Below are 19,620 nucleotides of genomic sequence, written 5' to 3'. Positions count from 1 at the left end.
CAGCTACCGGTATATAACCCAGAATACCAAGGCAGATAATCCACAGTATCTGCTTTGAACTGGATCATCTTGAGTCCACACTGCCATATAATACAGTTCAATGTGGATTTTATACAGCTGTATAGAAGAGGCCTCATATAATCCAGTTCTAAGCAGATAATATAAGATATAATAATTAGTGTGGTATAATAAAACAGAACAATATAATCTCTAAAATCAGGACAGTAAATAAGGAACAACATTCTGAAAACGAGAATTCCAGACAGGAAACCACCAGGGCCAGCTAACACCTCCCAACAAAAGATTCCCCCAGGGAGGAAACTGCCAGGATTTGAAGGTGAAAGGCCATTAAATGCTCATCATTCTGGCAAATTACAGCATTCATACTTGCCTCCAACAGACAAAAAAAAAAAGGAACAACCAGAAATATTGTATGTTCACAAGCTTTAGGAAATAACATTTACTAATTGCCATTTCTGAGCCATAGCCAGGTCTTCTCCTTATCAGCTTTTCCTTCAATTTTATCAAGGAACTTTCCATGCAATGTTTTGTTGTGCCAGCTGTCAGCAATAGTTTGTAGTGCGGTTTTCTTGTACTGGTTGTTGTTGCTGTTGCTGTTGTTATTATTATTATGACAGGCCACTCTGACCTGCAGTTCTCTTGAACGAACGTAATGTACTAAAGGTGGACGCTGCACCCGTATATTTTTTTTAAAGATATGAAACCTTCATTTATTAATCCAAATGACGTCATTTCCATGTACAACATTCATTGCATAAACTTGGACATACAAAGTATTATTATTTTTTCCACCTCTGGTTAATAACAGACATACAGTGTACAAGATATTGGCTGGATACATGTTTAAACAAATAGTTGGGTACAACGACTTGTTCATAATACATACCTTTTTTTCATTATTTTTTCCCTTTTTTGTATTTTATAGCTACTAAAGACACAGATTCATTAGCTACTTTGGGTCTCGGAACAATTATTCTAAAGGTGACATAAAACACAGAGGAAAAAGAGATGGGGAAAGGACCGGTAGCTAGCTGCGACGGGGGGAAAAAAACCTTCGTTCACCAACCCTCGTATTTCCAACAATCCATCGTAGCCAGTTGTGACGTAGGAAATGTCCATGCAAAACACCAAAAAAGAGTGGGCGGGTGCGGATGAGAGAGAGAAACGTGTGTCCCGACCCATCTCGACGATACATTTCCAACAGTCATTGCCTTAACATTGTACTACAGCGTTGCTATTGGAACAAAAGGCAAAGAAACGGACCCCCCAAAACCTCCCCCGAATCCCTGGAAAATCAAAACCAAACGACAACTGAAAAAGAAATGGTTTGTCAAGTGCAGTTCCAGCTGCAAATGAGTGTATTTTATTGTAATTTTCCTCCCTGGTTTTTGGGAACGCCCGCCGGAGAACGGCACGCTGACCTTGACAACAACGGCTCCTTTCCTTTGGCGATTTTGGCAGCTGTTTCCTAAAAAATCCGTTTCCATATATTGCACCTCTGGCTTCTTTGCCGTCGTTCGCCTTATCCGACCGTCGGGCGGACTACAATTCATCGGATCGGACAACGTGGAAGAGCGTGACGTTGTAAAGTATCTGGTGTCCATTGTTCCAGGCATAGAGAGCCCTGTCTTTCGGGTTGTAGTCCAACATGGAAATGTGGGAGTATTTGTTTAAGAAGGGGATATCTATATACTCGTAGGTGGAGGTGTTGGTCTGGTAAGCGTACGTCACCTTGGTGCCGCCGGAGTAGCCGTTGGTGACGTACAAAGTGCCGCAGATGATGAAGCCTTCTCCGGCACTGCGTTTGGGGTAGCTGGTGTTCCACGTCTGGAGGCTCTGCAAGGTGTTGGGGTCCAGCTTGCTGATGACAATGTTCCCCGCGTTCTGGTTGGTGGCGTAGACGGCCCACAGGCCGTTCTCGTCCACCATGAGGTCAATGTCCGAGTGGCCCCCCCAGGCGTAGTGGTAGACGTTGTTGTAGCCGGCGTAGTCCAAGCTCCGCGTCTTGAGGATGGTCTCCGTCTTCAAGTCGAACTTGATGATGATGTGGCTTTGGTATTTGTTGAAATAGATCGAGCCGTTGTAGACCACTTGGCCCGTCCCGGACCACGGGTGGGGGAGGCGGTGGGAAGTGAAGTTGTCCGTGTTCATGAAGTCCGACATGGATTTGTACTCCCGAACAAAGCGGTTGTTGTGGTAGCTGTCCATGTACCAGACCTGGAGGGGGAAGGCACAGGAGAGACATAAACATAAGGACTTTTAGGGTGCCTCTATATCAGTGATTCCCAAAGTGGGCGCTACCGCCCCCCCGGTGGGCGCTGGAGCAATCCAGGGGGGCGGTGATGGCACCTATTAGGACATGGGGGCGGGCCAGAGAAGGGGCGGGGCCTCTTCCTAAGTGCCAGAGACAGGGCTGAGAATCTATACTTCTCCTGAGGCTCTTGTTGGGACACAGAGGGCGGAGCTAGGGAACGAGGCAGGGCTACTTCCAAGAGCCCGAGACAGGGCTGAGCCTCTATATTTCTCCTGAGAGGCCTTTTAGGACTAAAGGGCGGGGCTAGGGAAGGGGGCGGGGCCTCTTCCCAAGAGCCTGTGACAGGGCTGGGCCTCTATATTTCTCCTGAGAGGCCTTTTAGGACTAAAGGGTGGGACCCGGGGTGGGGGCGGGGCCTCTTCCAAATAACCACTGATCTATACTGATCAGAGTTGAGTTCCCATGGCCCCATGCAATGGAATCCTGGGAGTTGTAGTTTTACGAGGTCTCGAGCCTTCTTTACCAATAAATGTCTCGACAAACTATAGCTTCGAGTATTCCATGGCATTGATACAGTGGTTTTCTAGAGAACGATCCCCCCTGTCCAACAACTGGTTAACTGTTCCAGGGCACAGTAATCCAACACAAAGCAATCTCGTGAATGGCTAGAAAAGAGGATTACACAAACTCAGAGAGTCTGTTATTTATTTACTGATGACCTCCGGCCACATGCTTCACTGTAGTCATTTGAGGAACCAGAGTCAGTCTGTTTCAAACCAGGGTTGGTCACCTGTGGCCCTCCTGAGCTTGCTGGACTGCAACTCCCATCATTGACTCTGCTAGCTTGGGCGGATGGGAATCGCTGTCAGATATCAACCCTACACTTGTTGATAGGCCTTGATAACCCCAAATATCGCAATGGTTGTTACGTTCTACTCTTAATAACCCCAAATATCGCAATGGCTGTTGCGTGCTACTATTGATAACCCCAAATATCGCAATGACTATTACGCTCTACTCTTAATAGCCCAAAGTATCGCAATGGTTGTTAGGTTCTATGCTTGATAACCCCAGATATCGCAATGGTTGTTACATTCTACTATTGATTACTCCAAATATCGCAATGGCTGTTACGTTCTACTATTGATAACCCCAAATATCGCAATGACTATTACACTCTACTCTTAATAACAACAAGTATCGCAATGGTTGATGCTTTCTACACTTGATAACGCCAAATATCGCAATGGTTGATACTTTCTACGCTTGATGACAACAAATATCACAATGGTTGATACTTTCTACGCTTGATAACGCCAAATATCACAATAGTTGTTACATTCTATGCTTGATAACTCCAAATATCGCAATGACTGTTACGTTCTACTCTTAATAACCTCAAGTATCACAATGGTTGATACTTTCTACACTTGATTACCCCAAATATCGCAATGGTTGTTACGTTCTACGCTTGATAACTCCAAATATCGCAATGACTGTTACGTTCTACTCTTAATAACCTCAAGTATCACAATGGTTGATACTTTCTACACTTGATTACCCCAAATATCGCAATGGTTGTTACGTTCTACGCTTGATAACTCCAAATATCGCAATGACTGTTATGTTCTACTCTTAATAACAACAAGTATCGCAATGGTTGATACTTTCTACGCTTGATAACTCCAAATATCGCAATGACTGTTACGTTCTACTATTGATAACCCCCAATATCACAATGGCTGTTACGTTCTACGCTTGATAACTCCAAATATCGCAATGACTGTTACGTTCTACTCTTAATAACCCCAAATATCGCAATGGTTGTTACGTTCTACTCTTGATAACTCCAAATATCGCAATGACTGTTACGTTCTACTCTTAATAACCCCAAATATCACAATGGTTGTTACATTCTACTCTTGATTACCCCAAATATCGCAATGACTGTTACGTTCTACTCTTAATAACCCCAAGTATCGCAATGATTGTTACTTTCCATGCTTAATAACTCCAAATATCACAATGGTTGTTATATTCTACTCTTAATAACCCCAAGTATTGCAATGGTTGATACTTTCTATGCTTGATAACGTCAAATATCACAATGGTTGTTACGTTCTACTCTTAATAACCCCAAGTATCGCAATGATTGTTACTTTCCATGCTTAATAACTCCAAATATCACAATGGTTGTTATATTCTACTCTTAATAACCCCAAATATCGCAATGGTCGCTACATTCTACTCTTAATAACCCCAAATATCGCAATGACTGTTACGTTCTACTTTTAATAACCCCAAGTATCGCAATGATTGTTACTTTCCATGCTTAATAATGTCAAATATCACAATGGTTGTTACGTCCTACTCTTAATAACCCCACCTCTCCAGCTTTAAATCTTTACAAATCAGACTAGCTCTGCCTCTTGCATCAATGGAGGCCACAGTGCTCAGCGAGAGCTTCAGAAATGACAAAATTGCAAAGAATTTGTCGCTTGGTGAATGCCCCGCTCCCTTCTTCTCTGCCTTTTGGAGGGGAACAAAACACGGCAGCTTCCTTTCGGTAATCTCCTACCTAACGCGCCCCACTCGCCTCCTCGTCCCGCCGGCTTTGGGTTGGGACCGAGATGACAAGAATCCCCCCATTTGATTATCACGTTGGAATTGTGTTAAAAGAAGATGAGGAAAGAGCGCCTGGGGTGGAAGGCAGCACAATAAGGCAGCCTCGGCATTTTAGATGAAAATCATTGTATATATACACCAGAGAACTCTCACTTCCATAGAAACTAGAACGGTAGGATAGGACCAAAAATGATTGCTTCTTTTGGGGAGAAAAATAGGAAGAAGGTAATGGCTTTTTAAAGGAACTACGGTAACTAAAAAAGCGAAATAGAGTGGAGCTATGACTCCCCCATCTACACAAAAGACTCTGACTATTTTTAAAGGAACCAGCTGAAAAAGCCAATGCAATTCTATTCTGCATCAATAATAACATAATTTCTAGACCAAAGGAAGTCATAGTCCCACTCTATTCTACTTTGGTTGTTGCGGAAGTATAGCATTTTACAGGCATGCGCAGAAGGCTAATCTAACAATGGAAAATTACTGACTAATGTAATCCTTAAGCTTAATGTAATCCTTAAGCGTACAACTTATATTAATCATTAGATCAGGTAAATGTTAAATTAGTAATACAGTAGAGTCCCGCTTATCCGACTTCCGCTAATCCGATACTCTGTATTATCCGATGGCAAATGTCATCCCTCACTAACTCTCTCCCTCTCTCCCTCACAAACCCTGCTGGGTCCCGGTGCTGCCGGAACCCAGCGAGTGAATGAAGGACAGAGGGTGGGCGAGTGAAGGAGGGCGGCAAAGGCCCTCCCTCGCTCACACTCTCACTCACCGTGCCAAGTCCCGGTGCTGCCGGAATCCAGCCAAGTGAGTGAGCAAGGGATGGAGGGTGGGCGAGTGAAGGAGGGCGGCAAAGGCCCTCCCTTGCTCTCTCTCACTCACTCACCTCGCCAAGTCCCTGTGTTGCCGGAACCCAGCCGAGTGAGTGAGCAAGGGACAGAGGGCGGGCGAGTGAAGGAGGGCGGCAAAGGCCCTCCCTTGCTCACTCTCTCTCACTCACTCACTCACTCACCCCACCAAGTCCCTGTGCTGCCGGAACCCAGCTGAGTGAGTGAGCGAGGGATGGAGGGCAGGCGAGTGAAGGAGGGCAGTAAAGGCCCTCCCGTGCTTGCTCTCTCACTCATTCACTCACCCCACCAAGTCCCGGTGCTGCCGGAATCCAGCCGAGTGAGTGAGAGAGGGACGGAGGGCGGGCGAGTGAAGGACAGCGGCAAAGGCCCTCCTTCGTTCACTCTCTCTCTCACTCACTCACTCCGCCAGGTTCCGGTGCTGCCGGAACCCAGCCGGGTGAGTGAACGAGGGACGGAGGGCGGGCGAGTGAAGGAGGGCAGCAAAGGCCCTCCCTCGCTCGCTCACTCACTCACTCACTCACTCATTCACCAGGTCCCGGTGCCACTATTGCTGGGACCCGGCCTGGTAAGTGAGCGAGGGAGGGTGGGCGAGTGAGCGAGCACCCACCCTGTTATCCGTCAGTTTCGCTTATCCGTCACTCTGCCCGCCAGTTTATGATGGACAAGCGAGACTCGACTGTATTATTAACCAGATCTGATGGGCATGTTAGTCCCTTGTTGGAAAAGAATCACAACAATGGATGGAGTCTGGATTTCATCATCTTACCTTGTTTTCACCTTCCGGAGCCACCGGGTCTGTCATCCAGGAACCGAATCTCGATCCGGACGTCTTCACTGTAATCGGGTCGCCGATGGCTGTCAGTTTCCCGCAGGCTGCAAAAGAAGGGAATGCAATAATAACGGTAAAGGTTTCCCCCTGACATTAGGTCCAGTCGTGTCCGACTCTGGGGGTTGGTGCTCATCTCCATTTCTAAGCCAGAGAGCCGGCGTTATCCGTAGACACCTCCAAGGTCATGTGGCTGTTGGCATGACTGCATGGAGCACCGTTACCTTCCCGCCGGAGCGGTACCTATTCATCTACTCACATTTGCATGCTAGGTTGGCAGAAGCTGGGGCTAACAGCAAGTGCTCTCTCCACTCTCCAGATTCGAACCTGCGACCTTTTGGTCCACAAGTTCAGCAGCTCAGCGCTTTAACACGCTGCGCCACTGGGGGCTATAATAATAATAATAATAATAATAATAATAATAATAATAATAATTTATTTAAAAGATTTCCATGGCCACATTATTATTATTATTATTATTATTATTATTATTATTATTATTATTATTATTATTATAGCCCCCAGTGGCGCAGCGTGTTCAACATTAATAATAATGTTAGGCAAACACTCAGCTACTTTAGCTTTGTAAATGGTCACAGATAAGCACCAAAGTTAATAATAATAATAATAATAATAATAATAATAATAATAATAATGTTAGGCAAACACTCAGCTACCTTTAGCAGCAAGAATAAGAATAATGTGCAAACACTTGCCTATTCTTAGCAGCGGAAATAATAATAATACTAATACTACTACTACTACTACTACTACTACTACTAATAATAATAATAAGGTGGCCATGGAAATCCTTTGTTGGGTTGGGTGCCTCCTAAGAAGCGTTTTGTGATTGATGTCGGCGTTTGGCCGCGTTGCCTTCCTCGCTGTGCCATCCCTCGCCGTGTGCCCGGTCTCCTTTTCATCCCTCGTTCTGTGATTCTAATTAAAGCTAATTGAACCGGGGAAGCGTCAGATGCTTTGGGCGTCTTCCCTCCCGCTTAATGAGAGAGCCGGCATGGTGATAATGCCCTTCGGAGAGGAAGCTCTCCTGACAACAGCTGGATCGCCCACGGTGCCAAGGAACCAACAAGGGTTGTTGACAGCAGACAGCCTGTTTTCGGAGGAATTGCCTGGCAGCTCCTTCAGTTCAGCTTGTGTCTTTGGCTCCCAAAAGTGACTTCTCCGTGGCCCAGTTATAGCAGACCACCAGTATCTATAATCCAAAGATCCATGGATGCTGAAGTCCAGGACTTTATGGAATTTTGGGGGGAATATTTAGATGGTTGAACCCATGGATTTGGCGGGACAACTGTCATCCATTGTGGGTGCTATTCTCGACTTTAAAGGAGCTATCCAAGGTGCTGAACCTATAGACAATTGCCATCCATTATTGACTCTAAAAAAGCTACCCAAGGTGCTGAACCTATAGACAATTGTCACGTGTTTTCAACTCTAAAGGAGCTATCCAAGGTGCTGAACCTATAGACAATTGGCATATGTTCTCGACTCTAAAGGAGCTATCCAAGGTGCTGAACCTATAGACAGGTGTCACGTGTTTTCAACTCTAAAGGATCTATCCAAGGTGCTGAACCTATAGACAGGTGTCACGTGTTTTCAACTCTAAAGGAGCTATCCAAGGTGCTGAACCTATAGACAATTGTCACGCGTTCTCGGTTCTAAAGGAACTATCCAAGGTGCTGAACCTATAGGCAATTGCCATCCGTTAGCGACTCTAAAGGAGCTATCCAAGGTGCTGAGCATATAGATAACCGTCATCCATTGTAGACTCTGAAAGGACCTATCCAAGGTGCCGGAGCTATAAACAATTGCCATCCATTATCGATTCTAAAGGAGCTATCCAAGCTGTACCTATAGACAATTGCCATCCATTCTAGACTCTAAAGGAGCTATCCAAGCTGTACCTATAGACAATCATCATCCATTCTAGACTCTGAAAGGAGCTATCCAAGGTGCTGAACCTATAGACAATTGCCATCCATTCTCGACTCTAAAGGAGCTATCCAACTTGCTGTACCTATAGACAATTGCCATCCATTCTAGACTCTAAAGGAGCTATCCAAGCTGTACCTATAGACAATCATCATCCATTCTAGACTCTGAAAGGAGCTATCCAACTTGCTGAACCTATAGACAATTGCCATCCATTCTCGACTCTAAAGGAGCTATCCAACTTGCTGAACCTATAGACAATTGCCATCCATTATCAACTAAAGGAGCTATTCAAGGTGCCAAACCTATAGACAATTGCCACCCATTATCAACTCTAAAGGAGCTATCCAAGGTGCTGAACCTAGAGACAATTGCCACCCGTTATTGTATCTACTGGAGAGTGGAATTCATTTTCTGGAAAGGCGGTGAGCAACTCCTTGGTTGGAGGCGTGTCAATGGAAATTGGTTGACGATCCACTGCATCTATGGAACTTGAGACAGAATGACCCTTAGGGTCCTTTCTAAGTATTCATCCCTTTGGGTTGCTGAGAGTTTTCCGTGCTGAATGGCCATGTTCCAGAAGCCTTCTCTCAAAAAAAAACTTCTGGAACATGGCCATACAGCCCGATAGACTCACAGCAACCCAATAGTAGTAATAGTAGTAATACTGTTGTTGTATTTTGCTGTTGTATTTTATGCTGTATTTTGGGCTTGGTCCCCATGTGAGCTACCCCAAATCCCTCTGGGGAGATGGGGCAGGATATAAGAATAAAGTTGTTGTTGTTGTTGTTGTTGTTGTTATCATTAGATGAATTCACCAATCCAGCTAATGTAACAGGTCCCATCTAGGTCGATCAATGGAATCTGTTTATTTATGTGTTGACCCAACATCCAGTAATGGATTAGGCCGATCTACTCTACTTGGCCAATTGGATTCAGGCCTTCATCTTTTTCCATTCAATGGGTTGAACGTAATAATTTACGGACAAATTACACACCATCCATTTCCCCCCAGGATTCAATCCAAGGTGTTCTGGTGTCCCTTGAATGGTGGATCATTTTAGATGGTTCTGATTGGTTCTGATTGGAGATCCCTTTCCTCACCTGTTGGCTTTAGAAACATTGACCATGGAGAGAAGAACATGGTTGGTGTTCCCAAAGGTTTGTTCATGTTTGGTGGAGCTTCTTCCCTCTCCTCCATCCCGCTTGTTGGCCAAACACTTGTAGGGACACACATACACACCTATCCATGGACACTACCATATCTCAGATGGCTTTGAGATGCTTCCAAAGGGTCCGGAGAAGTGGGGTGAGAATGGGCAACATCTCAGGAGCCAACCAAACTGGAACCAACCCATCAACAAGCTGAGAAGTTGGAGGATATTATGGATTCTGGCCATGCTTTCTGGTGTAGGTCTGAGTAGTGTTCCTGTAGTTGGGAGAACCTAATGGATGATAGGTCTCCAACTGCTTGGAGAAGACATATTCTCTTATATTTTTACCATACACCCAACTATAAGGGACTTTGGTCACAACCCAACTCTAACCAACGGGGCCTCCATAAGTGTTGACTTATCAAGTTTTGAGATTGACAATGGGAGTGGTCAACGTGAGGCCTTCTATAGATATGATTGAGTTGCAATTCTGGACATGTCTAGACTTATACATGAGTGTATAACAAGGTCGTGTTTCCAACGGACATGACTAGTCTTATACATGAGTGTATAACAGGGTTGTGTTCAAGACCTTTGCTGAAACCCCGGGATAAGTCCACCCAGGTTTTTGGGGTTGATAATTTCCAATGGACATGACTAGACTTATACATGAGTGTATAACAAGGTCGTATTTCCAAAGGACATGACTAGTCTTATACATGTGTTCAAGACCTTTGGTGAAACCCCGGGATAAGTCCACCCAGGTTTTTGGGATTGATTATTTCCAACGGACCTGACTAGACTTATACATGAGTGTATAACAAGGTCGTATTTCCAAAGGACATGACTAGTCTTATACATGTGTTCAAGACCTTTGGTGAAACCCCGGGATAGGTCCACCCAGGTTTTTGGGATTGATTATTTCCAACGGACCTGACTAGACTTATACATGAGTGTATAACAGGGTCGTGTTTCCAACGGACATGACTAGTCTTATACATGTGTTCAAGACCTTTGGTGAAACCCCGGGATAAGTTCACCCAGGTTTTTGGGGTTGATAATTTCCAATGGACCTGACTAGACTTATACATGAGTGTATAACAAGGTCGTATTTCCAAAGGACATGACTAGTCTTATACATGTGTTCAAGACCTTTGGTGAAACCCTGTGATAAGTCCACCCAGGTTTTTGGGATTGATTATTTCCAACGGACCTGACTAGACTTATACATGAGTGTATAACAGGGTCGTGTTTCCAACGGACATGACTAGTCTTATACATGTGTTCAAGACCTTTGGTGAAACCCCGGGATAAGTTCACCCAGGTTTTTGGGGTTGATAATTTCCAATGGACCTGACTACACTTATACATGAGTGTATCACAAGGTCGTGTTTCCAACGGACATGACTAGTCTTATACATGAGTGTATAACAAGGTCGTGTTCAAGACCTTTGGTGAAACCCTGGGATAAGTCCACCCATGTTTTTGGGGTTGATTATTTCCAACGGACCTGACTAGACTTATACATGAGTGTATAACAAGGTTGTGTTTCCAACAGACATGACTAGTCTTATACATGTGTTCAAGTCCACCCAGGTTTTTGGGGTTGATAATTTCCAACGGACCTGACTAGACTTATATATGAGTGTATAACAGGGTCGTGTTTCCAACGGACATGACTAGTCTTATACATGAGTGTATCACAGAGTTGTGTTCAAGACCTTTGGCGAAACCCCGGGATAAGTCCACCCAGGTTTTTGGGGTTGATTATTTCCAACGGACCTGACTAGACTTATACATGAGTGTATAACAAGGTTGTGTTTCCAACGGACATGACTAGTCTTATACATGAGTGCTAGTCTTATACATGTGTTCAAGACCTTTGGTGAAACCCCGGGCATTGAAACCACATTATTTTGGACCTCGGTTGGTTCCAGCTGAGCTCCCAACGGCAGCGCCTGGCCCTTGGGGATCCACCGAGGGGACCCCGGAGTGCGGACGCCCCACTTTATCCCTCCCGGGGGGTTGGGTTTGGGGGATGCCGGCGGGGCGTCTCCTCCCTTCAGGTGTGCAAGCCTACCTAATTTTTGCATGCACGCCCGCAGCCTCTCTTCAAGATTTGACACTCTGTTCTGTAGCTCCTCGTAGTCAAAGGCGCCAATCTCCTCCTGGAGTTCGTTTAGAACTGACGTCAGATTCTGGACTTCCTCTTTAAACTGCAAAACCAATTTGGCATCGGCTTTGTACTCCTCCAGCACTGGGATCAAGGGCCTAAGCTCCTCCATTTTCGCTTTTATCGCCTGCAAGGTTAAAATAAGCTTGGTTTCAGTGCTCGGAGTTCAACATCTCCCTCTCTCGCTTTTTCCCCCTGACTGACGCTGGGACCGGGTCGGCTTTTTTAAAGGGGGGGGGGCACCCACGACCTAATTATTATTAATCTTATCGAGGAAAGGTTTCTTTCTTTGGGTTGCGGCGAGTTTTCCGGGCTGTCTGGCCATGTTCCGGAAGCACTCTCTCCTGACGTTTCGCCCACATCTATGGCAGGCATCCTCAGAGGTTGTGAGGTCTGTTGGAAACTAGGCAAGTGGGGTTTTTATATATATCTATATCATCTATATCTATATCATCTATATATATATCTATATCATCTATATCTATATATCTATATCTATCTATCTATCTATCTATCTATCTATCTATCTATCTATCTATTTCTGTGGAATAATGTCCAGGGTGGGAGAAAAAAAATCAACTCTTGTCTGTTGGAGGCAAGTGTAATATTGCAATTGGCCAGCTTGATTGAATAGCCTTGCAGCTTCAAAGCCTGGCTGCTTCCTGCCTGGGGGAAATCCTTTGCTGGGAAATGTTAGCTGGCCCTGATTGTGAAATCAGGAGCTCCCTCCTGAGGGAAACTAGATTAGCCTCCACTCTGTTACCATTATCATTGAATGGCCTTGCAGCTTCAAAGCCTGGCTTTTTTTTTCCTTGTCTGGGGGAATCCTTTGTTGGCCCTGATTGTTGGGAGGCAGTTAGCTGGCTCTGATTGTTTCTCGACTTGAATTGCCCTGTTTTTGAATATTGGTCTTTATCAGGCTGCCTGTATTAAACATATACGAAATCTGGCTCCCAGTATTTTAAAAACTCTAAAATCAGGACAGTGAATAAAGATCCAACACTCAAAAACAGGGGAATTCCCGATGAGAAACAATCAGGGCCAGCTAACACCTTCCAACAAAGGATTCCCCCAGGTAGGAAGCAGCCAGGCTTTGAAGCTGCAAGGCTATTCAATGCTAATTGCAACATTATTCACACTTGCCTCGCAGCTTCAAAGCATGCCTGCTTCCTACCTGGGGGAATCCTTTGTTGGGAGGTTTTAGCTGGCCCTGATTGTTTCATGCCTTGAATTCCCCTGTTTTCTGAGTGTTTACGTTTATTTACAGTCCTGATTTTGGGGTTTTTAAAATACCAGGAGCCAGAGTTTGTTCATTTTCATGGTTTCCTCCTTTCTGTAGAAATTGTCCACAAGCTTGTGGATTTCTCTGTGTAGTCCGGTGGTTGTTAGACCGAAAATGAACATAATCTGCCTATCAGTATTTAAAAACTCTAAAATCATGACAATAAATGAAGAACGACACTCAGAAAATAGGGGAATTCTAGACAAGAAACAACCAGGGCCAGCTAACACCTCCTAACAAAAGATTCCCCCAGGTAGGAAGCAGCCAGGCTTTGAAGCTGAAAGGCTATTCAATGTGAACATGATTTGCCTACCAGTATTTAAAAACTCTAAAATCATGACAATAAATGAAGAACGATACTCAGAAAACGGGGGGATTCTAGACAAGAAACAACCAGGGCCAGCTAACACCTCCCAAAAAAAGAATCCCCCAGGTAGGTTATTGGGCAAGGCCCCATGTAAGCCGCCCCGAGTCCCTTCGGGGAGATGGGGCGGGGTATAAAAATAAAGTTATTATTATTATTATTATTATTATTATTATTATTATTATTATTATTATTGTTATTGGAAGCAGCCAGGCTTTGAAGCTGCAAGGCTATTCAGTGCTAATTGCAACATTCACACTTGCCTCCAACAGACAAGAATTCTTTCTCCCACGCTGGACATTATTCCACAGATATATATATATATATAAACCCCACTTGCCTCGTTTCCAACAGACCTCACAAACTCTGAGGATGCCTGCCATAGTGGTGGGCGAAACGTCAGGAGAGAATGCTTCTGGGACAGGGCCGGACAGCCCGGAAACCGCACAGCAACCCGGTGATTCCGGCCATGAAAAGCCTTCGACAACACGTTGCGGTGAGAATAAACCAACATATTATCTATTATGAAACAGTCTGAAGAACACCGTCTTATTTGGGAAAAAGGCCTTTATTTAGAATATTTTTTTTTTCGTTTTTAGAATGCAACATCTGAAGGTTACATGCTTCGGTCACATACACAAATTCTTTTGAATTTTTTTTTTGTCTTTTCCATAAATTAATCATGACGATGATGATCGTAAGAGTAATAAAATGCAACGGTGGTGGAATGCGTCTCTACATTGGAACATGCAAAGGAAGAGCGAGAAAAGAACAAAAAGAAACACAAAAGAAAAAGAAGAAAAGAGGAGAGAAATCAAAGATGGCGGTGGGAAAGCTTTCTGCCCTCGTATATATATTTTTTTGTATTTTTTTTTTGTGTTTCTCAGGGTTACAACTCTGGGGGGGATGAATTGCTTCTTCAGCCAGTGCGACATTGTAAAAATTTCTTTAAAGTTAGCCCTGCAAGCAAGAAAATGAGACACTGTTGAAGAGCCGGCTCACTAACCTGCCTTCAGACAAGACAGTAGCTAATCAACATTTGCTAATTGTTTCTCATAAATAATAATAATAATAATTAAAAAAACAATAGGATCAAACTTTGGGTTGCGGCGAGTTTCCCGGGCCATCTGGCCATGTTCCAGAAGCATTATCTCCTAACGTTTCGCCCACATCTGTGGCAGGCATCCTCAGAGGTTGTGAGGTCTGTTCACAACTAGGCAAGTGGAGTTTATATATCTGTGGAACGATGTCTAGAAAGAACTCTTTGTCTTGTGAATTGCAACATTCACATTTGCCTCAAACAGACATTTCACAATCAGGGCCAGCTAACACCTCCCAACAAAGGATTCCCCCAGGCAGGAAGCAGCCAGGCTTTGAAGCTGCGAAGCTATTCAATGCTAATCAAGCTGGCCAAATGCAACATTCACCCTTGCCTCAAACAGACAAAGAGTTCTTTCTCCCACCCTGGACGTTTCACAATCAGGGCCAGCTAACATTTCCCAACAAAGGATTCCCCCAGGCAGGAAGCAGCTGGGCTTTGAACACACAAGGCTATTCAATGCTAATCGAGCTGGCCAACTGGAACATTCACCCTTGCCTCAAACAGACAAGAATTCTTACTCCCACTCTGGACATTTCACAATCAGGCCCAGCTAACATTTCCCAACAAAGGATTCCCCCAGGCAGGAAGCAGCCAGGCTTTGAAGCTGCTAAGCTATTCAATGCTAATCAAGCTGGCCAAATGCATCTTTCACCTTTGCCTCAAACAGACAAAGAGTTCTTTCTCCCACCCTGGACATTTCACAATCAGGGCCAGTTAACATTTCCCAACAAAGGATTCCCCCCAGGCAGGAAGCAGCCAGGCTTTGAAGCTGCAAAGCTATTCAATGCTAATCAAGCTGGCCGATTGCAATGTCCACACTTGCATCAAACAGACAAGAGTTCTTTCTCCCACCCTGGACATTATTCCACAGATCTAGAAAGCCCACTTGCCTAGTTTCCAACAAACTTCACAGCCTCTGAGGATGCCTGCCATAGATGTGGGTGAAACGTCAGGAGAGAATGCTTCTGGAACATGGCCATACCGCCTGGAAAGTGCACAGTTAACCAGTGATTCTGGAATAGTTATTTCACAATCGCCCTCTAGACCTCAATGAGCAAGAGTCATGTTTCCAAGTTCTGTTCGAATCGAAAAGGAACCCCAAGTAGGACATCTCACAGGACCTGCACCTTTCACCTGTCCATGCCCAACGAAATAGGTCCTCTCTATGGATTGACTAGACCTCCCAGAAGCTTCTGCTAAAAATGACCACAGGGTCATCATCTTGGTGGACCTAGAACATTCCAAGAGAAGATATTCCTCTGGGGATTTTCCAGATCATCCAACATGGTTCTATGGTGACTTCAGGTTGAAGTCGTCCATGTATGGTAGTTGAATAAATGATATCGTACATCAGTTTCAGTACAAACTCTTCCAAACCATATAATATTTGGTTCTCAACCTGTGCTTTGGCCTACAACTTCCAGAAATCCTAGCCAGTTTACCAGCTGGACTTCTGGGAGTTGAAGGCCAACACATCTGGGGATCCACAGGTTGAGAACTTCCTATTCTCGGCTCCTCCAAACCCAATCCAGGTCTTTTCTAGTTGACTGACCTGTTTCAACCTCTAACTGGGAAGACCCTACACCATCTCCCTACTGAAGAAGAATCACTAAGGTGGTTCTCAACTATTGGACTTCCCAGTTGGCTTGGACTCAACTCCCAGGAGCCCCAGCCAGTGGTTCTCAACCACTGGACTTCCCAGTTGGCTTGGACTCAACTCCCAGTGAGGTGACATTTGAGGGATTCTGGAAGATAAAGCTCAGCATCACCTGAAGGACTAAAAGCTTGAGAACCACTATGGAGACCTTGAGGTGAGACCATAGATGGCTTCCTCTTACTCAATTATAATGTCCTAAGGTAGTCTTAGGACCACCTAACCATTTTCTAGTCTTATTTATAATCATGGGACTATGGTCATGACCATAAATGACCCCGAAACCCACCTTATAACCAATCAGTTGACTCAAGTGATGCAGAAGATCAGGGTGTCATAGGATGACATGAATGGCTTGCTCCTCCATCTTTGAAACAAGGGACCTGGTGATGCCATCCTATTACACCCCGCTACAATCTGGGAAACTTAGATTTTGGGGTTGTCCCTCACACCAAGGAATGTTTCTTCCATCTGTCCTAAGTTGGAGAAGATGGAAGACTCAGTAGAGTTTTTACCAGATCATGGACTCACCTTGAACTGCCTTGCCAGATGTTGTTTGTGGCTCTCTTCCACCTGCTTGAACTTGGTTTCCAACCCTCTCATCTGGTTTTCCATTTTCTCGACATACTGTAGATCCCGTTGGGTCCTCCGGTCCAACACCTCTATGGACTGGGACATGTTTTGTACCTGTGCAAAGAGCGAGGTGGGATTGGGGAGGCAGAGAAGGACAATGAGAAGGTCAAAATGACCATGGAGACAATGGGAGTAACCACAACCACAATTCAGTTGGGTTGTCCAGGGATCATCACTGCTCAATGGACCATCCCTATGGACCATTCAGTTGGGTTGTCCAAGGATCATCACTGCTCAATGGACCATCCCTATGGACCATTCAGTTGGGTTGTCAAGGGACCATCACTGGCCAATGGACCATCCTATGGACCATTCAGTTGGGTTGTCCAGGGATCATCACTGGTCAATAGACCATCCCTATGGACCATTCAGTTGGGTTGTCCAGGGATCATCACTGGCCAATGGACCATCCCTATGGACCATTCAGTTGGGTTGTCCAGGGATCATCACTGGCCAATGGACCATCCCTATGGACCATTCAGTTGGGTTGTCAAGGGATCATTACTGGTCAATGGACCATCCATATGGACCATTCAGTTGGATTGTCCAGGGATCATCACTGGTCAATGGACCATCTCTATGGACCATTCAGTTGGGTTGTCCAGGGATCATCGCTGGTCAATGGTAGGTGTCATGGTTTTTGTAGTGTGTGAAATATTCACTCATTGTTAAAGTGTATGTATGTAAGCATTCCAGTGTTTAAGTGGTTAATTGCATAGAGCCTTGATTTATTGCTAGAAGGGCAAAGCATCAAGACTTCCGTTTTGCACGTAGAAGGAAGACATGTCACAGACATTGGAATGTGGGATGTGTCTTATTTTGCTGATAAGGGCTTTAGTGAGTCGCCATTAATAATAATAATAATAATAATAATAATAATAATAATAATAATAATAATAATAATATCTCTCTGCCAGAGCGACATGTGTGCCAGCAGCTCCGGTTGTTTTCTTTGTAAATAGCTGTGTAAATAGATATATATAGCCGCTGGGATCGGCAGATAAAACAGCTATGAAGTCTCATTTGTAGTCGCTGAGTGGCCTAATGGAGGAGAACATTGAGACGGAAGGCTCATGGTGGTTGCTTCCTGATAAGTTAAGAGTTGTGACTGGGATCCTGATTCTGACTGACACAAAGAAGATCACCAGTGTGAAGGAAATATCTATCTGTTGGATCCTGATCAGTAGATTCCAATGCTTCTGGGTAAGTCGAAGGTGAAGGACAAGGCAGGAGAAGTTACTTAGCTCCATAACTAAGGTAGTAACAGAGCTAAGTAGCTTAGATACCAGCCATGGTGTCCATGGCTCTCCTTCTTGAGAGGAAAAAGCTCCTTCATAACCACTCAAGAGTATCTTTTGACTAAGAAGGATGTTTCTGCTCAGCAATGAATTATCACGTTGTCACTGGCAGATGACAGTCATTGATTGTCGGTGTGCGAGGCAGGAACGTCAGCGACGAAAAACTGTCACCACGAAAGTATCATGAACCTGCCTCGGGGATCAACGCATCCATCACCCGCCCCACTTTCTGAATAGAACCTAACAATCCTGGCGTCAACCAATCCTATGCAATCTTGGAAGCTAAGCAAGGGCTGGGTCTAGTTAATACTTGGGTGGGAGACCCCCAAGGAACACCAGTGTTGTGGGTGATATTCCTTACCGAAGAAAAACCCTGTGAAATACATGAGTCAACAGGCAACTTCAAATCACATAGATATATTTTCTGAGTGGGGTGTCCATGCCTAACTCATGTAGATGTAGGAATCTCTAGGTCCTTCAAATCCAGCTAGTAGAACACCTCTCTAGGCATCTCTAGGTTCTCTAGGGCAACTATATAGTCAACTTCAGCTGGAGAAATACCTCTCTAGGAATTTCTAGGTTCTCTAGGGCAACTATATGTCAACTTCAACTGGAAGAATACCTCTCTAGGCATCTCTAGGTCCTCTAGGGCAACTATATAGTCAACTTCAGCCAGAAGAACACCTCTCCAGTATGACTTTGTGGTCAACTTCCACTGGAAGAGCACCTCTCCAGGGGTATGGTCCTCTAGGGCAACTATGTGGTCAACTTCAACTGGAAGAACACCTTTCTAGGAATTTCTAGGTTCTCCAGGGCAACTTTATGGTCAACTTCAGCTAGAAGAACACCTCTCCAAGTATGACTTTGAGGTCATCTTCAGCTGTAAGAATACCTCTCTGGGAATCTCTAGGTTCTCTAGGTCAACTATATGGTCAACTTCAGCTGGAAGAACACCTCTCCAAGTATGACTTTGAGGTCAAGTTCAACTGGAAGAATATCTCTCTGGGAATCTCTAGGTTCTCTAGGGCAACTATATTGTTATCTTCAACTGGAAGAATACCTCTCTAGGACTCTCTAGGTTCATTAGGACCACTACATGGTCCATTTCAGCTGGAAGAACACGTCTCCAGTATGACTTTGTGGTCAACTTCAACTGGAAGAACACCTCTCTAGGAATCTCTAGGTTCTCTAGAGCAACTATGTGGTCAACTTCAGCTGGAAGAACGCCTCTCTAGGAATCTCTAGGTTTTCTAGGGCAATTACATGGTCAACTTCAACTGGAAGAACTCCTCTCCAAGAATCTCTAGGTTCTCTAGGGCAACTACATGGTCAATTTCAGCTGTAAGAACACCTCTCCAGTAAGTTCTAGGCTCACCAGTATGACTTTATGGTCAACTTCAACTGGAAGAACACAATTATAGGAA

General features: G+C 44.6%; 1 protein-coding gene across 1 annotated transcript in view; it reads right to left on the bottom strand.

Moving 5' to 3' along the window:
* Nucleotides 1-702: 702 nt before the first annotated feature.
* Nucleotides 703-19,620, bottom strand: part of olfm1 (olfactomedin 1) — a 51,577-nt gene continuing 32,659 nt past the window's right edge. The window contains exons 3-6 of the mRNA XM_062960287.1: nucleotides 16,797-16,952; nucleotides 11,771-11,990; nucleotides 6,527-6,633; nucleotides 703-2,238 (exon numbers count right to left, since the gene is read on the bottom strand). Of these exons, the coding sequence (XP_062816357.1) occupies nucleotides 1,564-2,238; nucleotides 6,527-6,633; nucleotides 11,771-11,990; nucleotides 16,797-16,952 (1,158 nt within the window). The 3' untranslated portion in view covers nucleotides 703-1,563. The remainder of the gene's footprint in view (nucleotides 2,239-6,526; nucleotides 6,634-11,770; nucleotides 11,991-16,796; nucleotides 16,953-19,620) is intronic.

Source organism: Anolis carolinensis, unplaced genomic scaffold (genome assembly GCF_035594765.1).
Source record: "Anolis carolinensis isolate JA03-04 unplaced genomic scaffold, rAnoCar3.1.pri scaffold_7, whole genome shotgun sequence".
Lineage (NCBI taxonomy): Eukaryota > Metazoa > Chordata > Lepidosauria > Squamata > Dactyloidae > Anolis > Anolis carolinensis.
Note: the sequence above shows the minus strand (reverse complement) of the source record. Positions and strands in the feature narration are given on the sequence as shown.